The sequence below is a fragment of the Suncus etruscus genome, chromosome 14, assembly GCF_024139225.1.
Source record: "Suncus etruscus isolate mSunEtr1 chromosome 14, mSunEtr1.pri.cur, whole genome shotgun sequence".
Taxonomy (NCBI): Eukaryota; Metazoa; Chordata; class Mammalia; order Eulipotyphla; family Soricidae; genus Suncus; species Suncus etruscus.
The window spans coordinates 84016741-84030982 of NC_064861.1; the positions used below are offsets into that span (position 1 = coordinate 84016741).

At 50.7% G+C, this 14242-nt stretch overlaps 1 protein-coding gene across 3 annotated transcripts; it reads right to left on the bottom strand.

Moving 5' to 3' along the window:
• Positions 1-4308: 4308 nt before the first annotated feature.
• On the bottom strand, positions 4309-6906 carry RPS16 (ribosomal protein S16). Of its 3 annotated transcripts, none has more exons than XM_049787219.1 (5): positions 6758-6906; positions 6518-6619; positions 4758-4854; positions 4602-4649; positions 4309-4504 (listed from the first exon to the last, which is right to left on the bottom strand). In XM_049787219.1, exons 1-5 carry the CDS (start codon positions 6803-6805, stop codon positions 4359-4361), a joined length of 441 nt encoding a protein of 146 aa, XP_049643176.1. In that variant the 5' UTR covers positions 6806-6906; the 3' UTR covers positions 4309-4358. The 3 variants fall into 3 exon arrangements, with proteins under 3 accessions (XP_049643176.1, XP_049643177.1, XP_049643178.1); XM_049787221.1 differs by having other exon boundaries at positions 4436-4504; positions 4602-4696; positions 4731-4854; XM_049787220.1 differs by lacking the exon at positions 4602-4649 and having other exon boundaries at positions 6758-6905.
• Between the last annotated feature and the right edge of the window lie 7336 nt (positions 6907-14242).

A 14242-nucleotide genomic window follows, 5' to 3' on the forward strand; every position in this document is an offset into this window, starting at 1 on the left:
CTGGGTGGGGATGGGTTTGGGGGAGTCACAGCCATCGATGCCCTGGGACTTAGTCTTGGTTTTGTACGCGGGGGTCCTTCTTGGTAGTGTTCAGGGCGGGCCTTGTGTGGTGCTAGGGTTATTCAAACTGGGGTTGACAGTGTGTAAGGCAAGTTTAACTGACCTGTTTTTCCCTTTCATCCCACCCAAGTTTATCTGACTCTTCATCCATGTCTACCCCCTTCATCATCCCAAGTCCCCCCTTTAGGATCATTCACCATCAGTCTGTTCTGTCCCATTCACCACTTCATATTTCCCCACTTAACTCATCAGCCTCACCCATTATATAATTTTTACTCTACTTCCCTTCTTCCTTCCTGGGGTTTTTCTAAGGTCTTGGAACTATGAAACTTTCAAGAAAGTTTCAGGCTAATGCTGGGACAGATTAGGTTGGGACTTCTGGGAAATGTTTGCACCACAACGGGCTGACTTCTGTTGGCGACCGCGCCCCACTTAAGTTCATGAATATTCCAGTTTGTATGACCACCCACTGCTGATCCCTTTGTCCTGTTTCTCTAGAGTTTGGGACCTCTATAGTCCTTCACTGCACTCCCCCCTCCCCAACGCTGGCCACCCCCAGAATTCAAGCTGTAAAGACAAAAGGCTTTTGTCCAGGGACCTCTGTCTCCTCCCAGCCGAGGAATGCGGCTAAGGGCGAAGGAGTCTAAGTTAAGCGGTTCCTTTGGTAATCTTAGCTTCCTTCCATTCAACACTTAACCTCTGTGTTTCCCATCTTTAGTGGTGTGCTATGACGCAACACGGTATCTTAGCTGAGCCCAAGTCCCAAGTAATTTGGGAGTTTCTTGCTGTGGATCTTCCCGAGCCGAAGCTGTCATCCAAAAAGTGAGCGCCCTACATATAACGTTTGCAGAATTTCCCCAGAATCCTTTGTCTCCAGAGGCATTGGCGTCTGACTTACTGGGGGCTGTTGTTGTTTGATCACATTCCCTAAAATCTAATCTGGAGCCTGTGGACTCAGAATTTCCAGGGCAGGGGGCCCAGAGACCTGCCTTTTGAACAAGCAACACAAGACAGCAAAGAAATTGTGAGGCTTTATTGGGTTGGGGCTGCATTCCACGGGCATGAGTCATTTATGCCCATAGACTCGCTCCCTTTCAGTCCTCACAACCACCCTAAAAGGCAAGTGATGGCTTTTTTTTTTTCTGTCCCTGCTGGGCTGAAGGGGGAATGAAGAAACTGAGGCCTGGAGAGGCTAAGAAGTCATTCATATGGGTGTGCTGCTAGGAAGGGCAGAACTGCTGGCATGCATACAGCTGAGTCTTGAGTTCTTGGGCTGCCAGGCACCGGTGGGGTGGGGTCGCCCTAGGAAGCCCTTCCCTGTTGCTTCCTGGGCTCTGGGAGCAGCAGGCCCAAGTCAACTCCTCCCAGCACAGTGACCTCCCCTCCCCCACTCCATCTGCACATTCCCAGCCACCCCCAGCCCTGCATTCCCAGCTGAAGGAAAGTTCCCAGCCCGGCCGGGCTCCCAGCGGCGCCGGAATGCCCGGCATTTGAGGAGGCGGGCGGCTGGGAGGGAGAAGGGGGCTGAGGGTCGGGGGTGGGGTGGAGGGAGGACCCCTCTGCTTTCCCAGATGTGTCCCAGCTGGGCCGCTGGGAAGTAGCCAGAAGCCATCGCAACATCTTTGGAAGCTGGAGATGTCCTGGGCAGACTCCTGCCCCCCATCCTGCATTCCTTCTTTCTGCTCCCCAGTACCCCAGTCCAAGTCTGCTTTCCTCGACTGGTGCTGGCCTGGCTGGTTCGCTACAGCCTCTTTCTTGACAGAAAAGGAATCCGCTGTCACCGCCTCCCTTGGGAAGCTGCTGCCCTCCTGGGGATGTTCGAGTGATGCCAGCTAAAGCCGTGTGCCCTGTGACCGGCCACGCCTGACCCAGATCGGGAAGGGGGTGTAAAGAACAGGGCTGAGGTGGAACCTCCTCTCAGAATGGGGGAGACTGGAACCCCACTGGGGCAGACTCATTAAGGTGTTCAAGTTAACTGCCATGGGAACTAAGGAAGCAGATATCCCTCCCATCAAGGATATCATTCATTCCCATTCAAGGGTTGGGTTCTAGCCCCAGAACATCATTTGTGACTACTGAAAAAGGAGCCAGAGTGATAGCACTATGGGTAGGATACTTGGCTTGTGGCTGACCCTGTTCATTCCCCCAACATCCTAACTGGTTTCCCAAGGCCTGCCAGGAGGGCACTGCCAGGTGTGACCAAGAAAAACCTCAAAACAAAAGATTCTGATATGCGGCCCACCTGGGATGGACCCGGATTCCATTCCTGACATCCCATATGGTTTCCCCCAGCCTATCATAAGTGATTTCTGAGTGCAGAGCCAGGAGTAACTCGAGTGCTGCCAGATGTGGCCCCAAAACCAAACCCAAACGAAAGACTGGCACCACATATGCTCCTGAGGAAAATAGGCCCTGAGCAGTATTTGTTATGGCAAAATATAAAAACTAAGACAACTTAATCTGCATTTAATGCTTCCTTCTACAGTGCCTCCTGCAGGGCTGTGACAGTGCTGTCCTCTACCCTAGAAAAATTGTGAGCATTTTGGGTCTCCCAGGACAGCTACTACACTCCACCTAACTGGGATCTATTTTCTTGGACATCAGAGGTTACTCCTGGTTCTGCATTCAGGAATTAACCCTGGTGGACTGGGCACTATCTGGGGTGTCAGGTTGCACATGCAAGACAAGCACCCCAGCTGCTGTATCATTGCTCCAGCCCCTATGTATGTAAATATAAAATACGGGCCTCCTGCACACAAAGCAATGAAAATGCATTCAGCTTTCTTCCCAGCCCTATCAAGGTAGCTTTTCAGTTTGGGGCTACATTGAGTGGTTCTGTGCCCAGAAATGACCCTGGACCTCATGCTGGTAAAACACACTCCTAACCGTAGGAATACATTCTTTCCAGCTTTAAGATCAGTATTTGAGGAGAGAGAAACCATGTGGGTGGTACCAAGGGCCATGCAGGAACTAGGAGTTTCTCTGATTACTTTCCTACTTGTATGTGTGGGCTCCCAAGATGTGTTCAGGACAGTCCCTAACATACTATCAGGCTGGGGCAACCTGAGCAGCAACCAGCAGTGTGCCCTGAGTGACCTGTTGTCTTAAGTGCTGGGCGAAGAGGGACTGTTAAATCCCACAAGGGAAGCATCCGGGTACTCTATCTGGATCAGCTTGAGCTGTGCTGTCAACACTGCCACCTAGGGAGCTGGAGAGATATTACCCTGATACTGCACATTCCTGGCCACCATCGTTGAATGACTTCAAAACACAAAAACTTCATCTCCCTGGAAACAGGTTCCAGTTTGATAGTATGTGCGTGTACACATACAAACACACGACATGCAATATTTTAGCGCATGGTCCCTTGGAAGTGAGAGAACTCCCAGTCAGGAGCCCCCAAGTGTGGTCCCCAACACTGGGGCCTGGCTCTGGAGGCTCAGATCACAGCCAGGATCTGGCTCTGAACAATAATCCAGCTGAGCTTGGGAGACAGCATAGGAGAAGGCATTTGCCTAGTACATGACCAACCCCATCTCCAGCACTACACTTGGCTCCTGAGCACCCAACCCAGTGCTTCCTCAGCATTGCCCAGTGTGTGGTCCAAAAGGCAAAACCAGGAGAAAAAAAAAAAACCAAACCAGGGGCCAGGCGGTGGCGCTAAAGGTAAGGTGCCTGCCTTGCCTGCGCTAGCCTTGGACGGACCGCGGTTCGATCCCCCAAGCCAGGAGCAACTTCTGAGCACATAGCCAGGAGTAACCCCTGAACGTTACTGGGTGTGGCCCAAAAACCAAAAAAAAAAAAAAAAAAACACAAACCCAAACCAACCAATTTATGTTTTTTGGGTCACACCTGGCAGGCTTGGAGGACCATATGGGATGCCGGGTTTCGAACCACCGTCCTTCTGCATGCAAGGCAAACGCCTCACCTCCATGCCATCTCTCCAGCACCCAAACCAACCAATTTAATGGTGGAGCAATAGCAAAGATGGTAGGCCACTTGCCTTGCATGCAGTTGACCTGCATTTGACTCAGAACATCCAATATGGTTCCCTGTGCAATGCAAAACGAGGCTGCAAATCAAACAAAAAAGCCCCACCAAAGTAACTTGGGGAGGATAAAATCTCTCATCTATGTCCCCCACACCTAGTTTAGGTGGGAACTACTGGAAAAGCTTCAACTGCAAACTGGCAGTGGCCAGGACATTTCCTACTTCCTTCCAGAAGACCACAAACAATCCTTGGAAACAGCAAGTCCCAAAACCCTTTATTAGAAAGATGAACCAACAGGGAGACCAGCTTATCGGTAGGATTTCTGGTAGCGAGCACGGGCTCCAGGTCCTCCAAACTTTTTGGACTCGCAGCGCCTGGGATCAGCTACCAGCAGGGTCCGGTCGTATTGAATGAGGATGTCTTTGATCTCCTTCTTGGAGGCCTCATCCACATCTGGGGGGGCAAGAGATGTTAAGGAAGAGGGTTTAGAGAACCCCACAAGATTGAGTGGGGCCACAGCCCCCCCCACTCCACTCTCGCAGGCACTCACATTTCTGGTAATAGGCCACCAAGGCTTTGGAGATGGACTGGCGGATGGCTGCAAGGAAGAGACACAAGTGTGGTCCATGAAGCTTCGAGAGAGCCAACAAAAAAGGGCCCTGCTCTCAGCCAATACCCACCCCTGGTTCCAGTTCTTGGGACTTACCATAGATCTGAGCCACATGACCACCCCCTTTCACCCGGACGCGGATGTCCACACCGGCAAATCGCTCCTTGCCCAGCAGTAGAACAGGCTCCAGGAGCTAAGGGACCGGGAACACAAAAACACACATGGATGATGAGTGAGGTCACATCCTGGAGTCTTCCTTCCCCTTCTAAGGAGCTTTGGTTACCACTGGCTTCAAAGCTCCAGAAAAATAGGTCCAGGCTGTCCTCCAGAAAAGGCAGGGAGCACCTGTTGGAGGCACCTTGGGCTATGGGGAGCCTCATCTCCCCAGACTGACTGCTCCTCACTCCTGGCATTTGCCTTATACATTCTGATCTGGGGTCAGATACCTCCTATGGTGCTCCTGCCAGGAGTGGTCCCTAGGCAGTAAGTACCAAGAATTGCTAGATGTGCGTCCCCAAACCTCCTCCTCAAAAGAAATAAAAAAAAAAAATGGATCTAATACAGTAACCCCCTGAAAACAGTGCATATTCTGGTCATAGATAATGCTATGCTGCTGTTTTGTTTATGGTTTGTACCATAGCAGTGTTTATGCTCAATACCATATAGGATGCCTGAGATCAAATTCAGGTATGCTGTGTGCAAGGAAAACACCCTACACACTGTTGCTCCATCCCCTATGCTAATGTTTGGAATGGAGGTTTATTTAGGATTAACATAAGTAAATCTAATGAGGGGTGCCCTTCCCAGAGAAGTCAGCTGTACCCCACAATAAAAATGGACGTGCAAAGCTCTTAAACAATCTGACAAGAATGATTGAGCCACGATGTTCCTTAAGTAAACCACTATCCAGAAAGCCCCAGACACTGTTAAAACTCCAGACGACTAACAGTGGAGTATATTAGTACCAAGGTCAGTTACCTGATTTCAGAAACAAATGCATCCCCCATTCCACCTACACTGAGATCACAGGGAGAGGGCATGTCATGGCAGAGAACGGCCCCATTTTACAAACCACAAAGGCCTGGCCAAGCAGTATCCTGCCTAGTAAGAAAGCTGGGAAAGGTGGCTCCTTTCCCAGATGTCCTTCATTTCCAAATCAGAAAGTGAGGACCCTGATCCCCGGCGTCCCATTTGGTTCCCCTAGCCAGAAGTAACCCCTGAGAGTACCGGGTGTGGCCCCAAAATAAACAGAGTGAGGACCCCAACCAATTATGCAAAGGCCCTTTGACAACCAAGCCCAACAGGCCCCAATCCCCTTCCTTGTTCTGTAAACTGATCCAGCCCCTACAATGCCCACACCCTCTAGCGATACAACAGTATTTTCAGAACAAAAGAGACCCATCTTCTCTCTGGAAGGTGTTCCAGGAGGTAAAGACAAGCTGTCAAACAAGGATGCAAGAAATGGAGCCTCCTAGACCCAGAGCACCTTTGGCCATCATTTAAAATTTTGGGTTTCCAAAGAGATCTGCTTTCCACGTTTCTTTAAACTTTTCCTTTTGTTGTTTTTGGGTCACATCCAGCAACGCTCAGGAGGACCTATATGGGATGCCAGGATTCGAACCACCGTCCTTCTGCATTCAAGGCAAACGCCCTACCTCCGTGCTATCTCTCCGGCCCCTTCTTTAAACTTCTATCCAATTTTCCCCCACCCCAATCCAGCGTCTGACCCAGGTCCCGAATTCTCCAGGCCCCCTTTCGACACTCCACCATCACGCGCAAGTCCAGGAGCCCACTCATTTTTTGCTCGCCTCCTGCCTCCCCTCGCCACCCATGCCCGTGCCAAGTGCCAGCCTCACCTTGTACTGCAGCGTGCGCGGCTCGATCATTTCCAGGGGCCGCCCGTTCACCTTGATGAGGCCATTGCCCCGCTTGCAGTGCGCCACGGCCGTGGCCGTTTTCTGCAGGGACAACAGGAAATAAATGTCTAAGACAGCCAGGCCACGTGAGCGCCGGGGTCCAGGATCCGGCTGCCAGGACGACCCCCGCCCGCGATCCAGCGACCCCGGCCCCTCCCCTCGGACTCCCGATCCACCCACCTTGCGTCCGAAGACCTGCACGGACTGCAGCGGCCCTTTAGACGGCATGGCAGCAACAAGAGACAAGACGTCCACACCGCGCGGCGCCGCCACCGGAAAAGGAAGGCGCGGGGCCACCCCGGCCGATTTTCAGGGTCTGCGCAGACGCACTGAGCGGCGCGGCGCGACAGGAAAGTTGCTTTACGGCTCCCTAAGAACTAGGGGCGGGACTTCCGCCTGATTGAACTGTGGCCAGGTGGCTCGCCTGGAGCGGAAAAGGCGGGGCCTAGAAGGCGGAAGAGGTGGGTCTAACGAGGTAGTCGGAAATAAGCGTGGGAGGGCGGGCTTGTCTTCAATCCACTGTCATCGTGGATCAGTTTGTTTCTCTGCCCTTTAAATGGCTCTTCCGCCCAGTCTTTTTTTTTTTTTTTAATGAATAAAGTCTTTATTTAAGCACCACGATTACCAGTGTGATTGTAGTTAGGTTTCAGTCATAAACAGAACACCCTCCTTTCACCATTCCCACCACTATTGCCCCACTCCCTTCTTTCCCACCCCTGTTCTGTATTATATTTTACAGTGAGCATGCATAAGTATATTACATATTTTTTGTATATTACATATTTTTATGCATACGTATATACATGAATTCATACAAGTTGTGAGAATAACAGAGCATGAACATGAGTTCATTTGGGATCAAATCTAGCATTGACATATATAGGTCATCTACTCTACAAATTAAACCACATCCCTAGCATCCTCCTCCTCTTCTGTTCTGTAGGTCTAGCTTGCGACCTGGTCAGTCTTTGCCCGCTCTAGATTCCTTCCTCCCCAGGACTGTCCTCTTTAAGCTTCCCTATGGGGGCCTGGAGAGATAGGACAGCAGGGCAGCACTGGCCTAGCACTGCAACTTATCTGCCTACCCCCGCTGCATGATTCCCTATATAAGGCTTCCTGAGCAAGCTGGGTATGTCCCCAAAATCAAAATTAAAAAAGTAGAACATAACTCTTCCCCCCACCACACAACACAAATTTCCTCTTCTCAGCAACTACCTTCCCTGGAATTAACTTTCCATAGAGTTCCCCCAAACTCCACCAGTCACTTCTTCCCCAATACCTTTCTTTCAAGTCCTGCTTCATATATCCTCTTCCCTCCCCAAACCCCTTCTCTCTAGCTTTGCACATTCCATTCCCTCTCAGGAACCTCAGAAATGGGTTTTCATGGATTCCCCTTCCCTGAGGAGTGCACACCTCCCATCTAGAGGCTCCTCTCTGGGCTCCAGGTAGGCCACCGTTAACTCAATTTCTCTCACAGTCATGGGTCTGGGCTCAAAGGTTCCTGGAGGAGGTGTGCCTGGAGGGCGGGTCTGGGGCCCAAGGGAGGAATGACTCTGTGGCCCAGAGTCCAGTCAAAAGGTGAGAGAGCAAGAGGGGTGGTGGGGAGGGAGGCCAGGGAAGCAGAGACTAACCCAGAGGGACCTGGACAGAGGAAGAGACAGGCCCCATGGAGGAGAAAGACAAAGGGACCAGGACAGAAGGGGAAGAGAAAGACCAGTGCCAGATGGCTTCAGCCAACCAAAGCAGTGAGACAGAGGTAGGCAAGTGCATAGATAAATTAGAAGTAGAAGACTCCCAGGTAGGCACCTAGAGATATAGATAAGGCCTGGCAGATATTGGCCAAAGACAGAGCCCAGAGTGTAATGCACATGCCCAGTTTGGGGCTAGATTTGTCTTTAGCCCCTTGGTAAGTCTCAAATCTCCCTTGGGGGTGGTGGGGGTAAGGAGGGGATGGGGATAAAGAGTCCCTTCTCATTTGCTCTACAGTTCCCTAAAGACATTATCTGAAGAGTTATGGATTGAAGGGAGCTAGATAGCGGATGTTCCCCTCACCCACTTTTCTTCCAGCTTGTTCCCTCTTCCTGTCCCTCTCTTCTAGGACCCCTGGCTGGGACCAGATAAGACCTGGGGGTGGGTAGGGTACTCATGTGGGCTCTCTGGACCATCCTTCTGTTGGTGTGTCCCTTGAAGGTCCTCGGGCCATCCCTCTGCCCAAAGGAGCCTTTCTACTTCCTCATCGCCATCATGAAGATGCTGGTGAGGAAAGGAGAAACCATTGACAGGGGTGGGTGGTGGGTGTGGGTGGGGCAAGCCAGCTTGTGGGGGAAATGCCAAAACCCTCCCTCCAAGATCCAAGAGTGTGGGATTGGGCCACACCCAGCAATGTTCAGCTATATGATCAGGTTCTATTCCCCTTCTCACTGAGGCTGGGAAGAAATGATTGTCCCTACAACCCTTCCCTGCTAGATCTGATTTTTTTCCCCCTTGTTTCAAATTGTAGGGAAACAAGAATGATGGCACGCTCTATACCCCAGATGATTTCTCCGTGAGTGAAGAGGCTGGAAGTTTAGGGAGAAATTTCTAGGCTCAGAGCACATGTATTCTGGGGTGGGGGTGAAGGGAGGCACAGAGCCATGGGTGAGGTTCTGACCTGGTCTTGCCTCAGCCTCCCTCCTTGACAACTCTATCTGGGCCATTCACTACTCCAACCACTGGAATAATGACTGGCACATGATGACAGCCAATGAGGATGAGGATGATCTCTGCTCCTCCAGAGCTTCCTTGTGCCAGGTATGGGGTCTGAACGCCTTTAGGACAGCAGCAGTATTTGCTCCACTTCACACACCGGGGCCTTCAGCAGACAGTTTGGGAGTGAAGGTTGCACATATTTGATCTCTTATCATCACTCTGGCCCCCCATCTGTCCTTTCCAGCAGATGGCACTCAAGTATCTCATACTAGCCAAACCAGCTTTTAGAAATAGTGGCTTAAAAGGGTCCCTTGACCCCTGTACAATCTCTCCACACCCTCTTTTTTTTTTTTTTTTTTGTGGTTTTTGGGTCACACCCGGCAGTGCTCAGAGTTTACTCCTGGCTCTATGCTCAGAAATTGCTCCTGGCAGGCATGGGGGGGCGGGGGGAGACACACCATATGGGACGCCGGGATTCGAACCGATGACCTTCTGCATGAAAGGCAAACGCCTTACCTCCATGCTATCTCTCCAGCCCTCCACACCCTCTTTTTCTCTCTTTCATTCTTCCCCTTTGTTTTTGTTTTTGTTTGATTTTGGGTCACACCCGGCATTGCTCAGGGGTGACTCCTGGCTGTCTGCTCAGAAGTAGCTCCTGGCAGGCGTGGGGGACCATATGGGATACCGGGATTTGAACCAACCACCTTTGGTCCTGGATCGGCTGCTTGCAAAGCAAACGCTGCTGTGCTATCTCTCCGGGCCCCCCCCCCTTTGTTTTTGGACCACACCTGGTGATGCTCAAGATTTCACCCTGGCTCTGCACCCAGGGATCACTCCTGGCAGTGGACCATAAGACCATAAGAGATGCTGGGAACTGAACCCCAGTCTCCAACATGAAAGGCAAACATTATACCTGATGTACTATTGCTCTGGCCCCAGTTATTTATTTTTATTTTTATTTTTTTAAGGAAGTGGTGTTTTGGGGCCAGAGAGATAGCATGGAGGTAAGGCGTTAGCCTTTCATGCAGAAGGTCATTGGTTCAAATCCTGGCATCCCATATGGTCCCCCAAGCTTGCCAGGAGTGATTTCTGAGCATGGAGCCAGGAGTAACCCCTGAGCGCTGCCAGGTGTAACCCGAAAACCAAAAAAAAAAAAAAGAAAGTGGTGTCTTTCTTTGTGTGTGGGGGGGGGGTTCTTGGTTTAGTTTGGTTTTGCTTTTGATTTTTGTTTTTTGGGCCACACCCATTTGACGCTCAGGGGTTACTCCTGGCTATGCTCAGAAATCGCTCCTGGCTTGGGGGGGCCATATGGGATGCCGGGGGATCGAACCTCGGTCTGTCCTACGCTAGCGCTTGCAAGGCAGACACCTTACCTCTAGCGCCACCTTCCTGGCCCCTGTTTTTGATTTTTGAATCGCACCTGGCAATGCTCAGAACTTCATCCTGACTCTGTAGTCAGGAGGCTCAAGGGACCCTATGCACTGCCAAAGATTGAAGCTGGGTCAACCACCCTGTGCTCTCTGGTCCTAGAAGGGTAGTGAGGAAGAAGTGACTTTTTCTTTGTGGTTGGGCCATCCCTGGCAGTGCTCAAGGCTTACTCCTAGCTCTGTGCTTAGGGATTGCTCCTGACAGACACAGGAGACCACATGTGGTGCCGGGGATTGAACCTGGAATGGCTTTCTGCAAGGCAGAAGCCCTACCTCTATACTATTATTCTGGCCCCAGGAACAACTTTTCCTGACTTGGCGCATATATAGATGGGTTTCTGTTAATTCTAAGACTCAGGATCACCCAGGAGTCAATTTGATGAAGCTTAGTGAAGAGGCTTAACCTAAGTCCTAAAACAGAGATCTTGTGGGTCAAATTTGGGATTGGCCCTAACCCGAGACACCAGATCCCTGTGTCCCCACAGGTATGTCCTGCTGAGACACTAGGGTGCTTCCGACTGGAACTCTCTGTGATTGGATTTGAAGAAGGCCCCTCCGTGGCCCTTGCAGTATTCCGGCTCCAGCGCTTGCTGAAATTCCTGGGGTCCCAGCTGTGGGTGACTAACCAGGGCCCTTGTTTGCCCTGTGAATTACACCCCTTGAGACCTGTTCCACATTTTCTGGCCAAACTCTTAGAGTTATTACAGAGGACTTGTGCACCCAGCATGCTTCTAGCATGAACTCTAGAGCACAGTGGCCTCCCTCAGCCCAGGAGAAGCTGGATGGAGAGTGGGAGGGAGTCCTTGCTCTCCAGTTCCAGACTTAGCACCAAAGCCCTTCGTGCAGGGCTTCTCCTTCCAGGCCAGAAGACACCCCCAAACCTGGAGCTTGGAAGAAGGGACAAAAGGTGAGGTCTGACATCTTGGGGCTGGAGGGTGGTATCTGCTGTCCTTACCTATCCCTGTTCCCCCTGTCTTTCAGATTAGTCCAGCCTCTCCTGATGATATTTCACATACCGACTCCCATGTGAATTCCAATGGGGCTCTACCAGAGAGCCGCTGGCCTGTGCTGGACTGGAGCCTGGCTTCTTCAACCCAGGTCATGACATGAAGTTGCATAACTGAATGTGGGTCTTCAAATAAATTTCTTGTATTGTCAGTGTTTTTTTTTTTGTTTGTTTTTGTTTGGAGCCACACCCAGAAGTACTCAGGGGTTACTCCTGGCTCCGCACTCAGGAATCATGCTGAGCTGAGCAGATGGGATGCTGGGGATTAAATTCACCCGGGTCAACTGAGAGCAAGGCAAACAAACCTCCCTGCTGTGCTATGGCTCTGGCCACTATTGTCAGTGTTTTCTTGGTGTATCTATTATATGCCTATTACCTCGGCTCACATACAAATTTATTTGAGGCGAGTTGAGACTACAACCAGTGATGCTTAGAGGTTTCTCCTGGCTCTGTTCAGGAATCACTCCTGGGGGAGCACAGGAGACTATATAGGTTGCCAGGAATCAAACATGAGTTGCATACAAGGCAAACACTTTACTCACTCTGCTATCGCTCTGGCCCTGCATACAGGTCTCTTTGTGGAGTAAAGGGGTGGTGAGTGGTGAGTGGAAAATGCTAAAGCCCTGGGCTTGCATGATTATATTCTTTTTTGTTTGTCTGTTTGTTTTGGGCAACACCCGCCAGTGCTCAGGCTCTGCGTTCAGAAATCGCTCCTGGCAGGCTCAGGGGGCCCTATGGGATGTTGGGGATCAAACCCAGGTCTGTCCTGGGTCATCTGCATGCAAGGCAAATTCCCTACCTCCCTACCGCTGCGCTATTATTCCTCTGGCCTCTGGGGGGGGCGGTCACACCCGATAGCGCTCAAGGGTTACTCCTGGCTCTATGCTCAGTAATCATTCCTGGCAGGCTCGGGGGACCATAAGGGATACCGGGATTTGAACCACCATCCTTCTGTATGCAAGGCTAACGCCCTACCTCCATGCTATCTCTCCGGCCCCATGACTAGATTCTTTTTTTGTTTGTCTGTTTTTGGTTTTGGGGTCACACCCGGCAGCGCTCAGGTGTTACTCCTGGCTCCATGCTCAGAAATCGCTCCTGGCAGGCTCGGAGGACCATGTGGGATGCCGGGATTTGAACCAATGACCTTCTGCATGAAAGGCAAATGCCTTACCTCCAAGCTATCTCTCTGGCCCTAGATTCTTAATGGTCACCCAACAACAAAGCATAGCTGTGAACTCCAGAACTTGGAAGCTCCTGAACTGTCATATTGTCTGTCTGGTCTCTTGTGCTTTGTATACTCAGGAAGTGCCAACAATCAAAACCAGGGCCTCAAGCCTGCAAGGCAAGCTATCACTGAGCTAGAACCAGGCATGAAGTGAACTTCAAGTTGCCAAAGGCCACTTTTGCTGGTGACACTTCTTATTTTGGGACCACACCCAGCTGTGCTCAGGGTTACTGGGGTCGCAGAGATAATACTGCAGGTAGGGTGTTTGCCTTGCATGAGGCTGAGCCAGGTTCCATCCCTGGCTTTTCATACGGTCCTCCAAGCTTGCCAGGAGTGACTTCTGAGCCAGGAGTAACCCAAGTGTGCTACAGAATATGGCCACAATACAGACAAAACAGACTTAAAATAACAAACAGAGTGGCAGGAGAGATAGCACAGCGGTAAGACCTTTGCCTTGCATCCCGACATCCCATTTGGTCCCTCGAGCCTGCCGGGGGCGATTTCTGAGCACAGAGCCAGGAATAACCCCTGAGCATTGCCCGGTGTGACCCCCCCCCAAAAAAAATTAACAAACAGAAAGCACTTCTGGTAGTGCTTGGGGACCATATGGGATGCCAGGAACCTGGATCAGTCAGCTGCAAAGCAAATACCTTATCCATTCTACTACCTCTGTAACCCAAGGTAACACTTCTGAGGACCAGAAGCTAGACTGGGCATTGAACTAGGGTAAATTGTCTGCAAGGCAGGCACCTCAACCCCTTGTACTATCTCTTTGTGTGACCTTCCTTCAGCAGGAACCAATTTTTTTCTGTTGGTTTTGGGGGCCATACCACTATCATTTGGGCTCAGGGAGCTATATGGGTTGCTGGGCATCAAATCAATGTCAGTCATGTACAAATCAAATGTCATGTAAAAGGCAAATGACTCACTAGTTGTTCTATTGCTTTGGCTCCAAACAACAATTTTATGTTTGTTTGGTTTTTTTTTTTTTTTTTTTTTTTTGCCACACCAAGTGACACTCAGGGGTTACTCCTGGCTATGTGGTCAGAAATCGCTCCTGACTTGGGGGACCATATGGAATGACGGGTGATCGAACCTCGGTCCGTCCTAGGCTAGCGCCGAAAGGTAGACGCCTTACGGCCTGCACCACTGCTTTGGTCCTCAAACAACAATTTTAAATATAGGACCACCCAAATTGGGACATGCCAAGGTATCCCTGATTTCCTGTTAATTTAGCCTGCAAAGTTTCAGATTCCACTTCTGCAAAATGGGAGCAGTTAACTTCCCAGGTAAACCTTCAGACAATGGAATAAAATTAT

Bases quoted from the DNA above. Each gene is read 5' to 3' on its own strand.
- RPS16 (XM_049787219.1), bottom strand. From the start codon at position 6,805: ATGCCGTCTAAAGGGCCGCTGCAGTCCGTGCAGGTCTTCGGACGCAAG. The intron at 4,650-4,757 runs GTAAGTCCCAAG...TCTTCCTTGCAG, and splicing joins TCATGTGGCTCAGATCTATG to CCATCCGCCAGTCCATCTCC. The intron at 4,505-4,601 runs GTGAGTGCCTGC...TTGCCCCCCCAG, and splicing joins GGTGGCCTATTACCAGAAAT to ATGTGGATGAGGCCTCCAAG.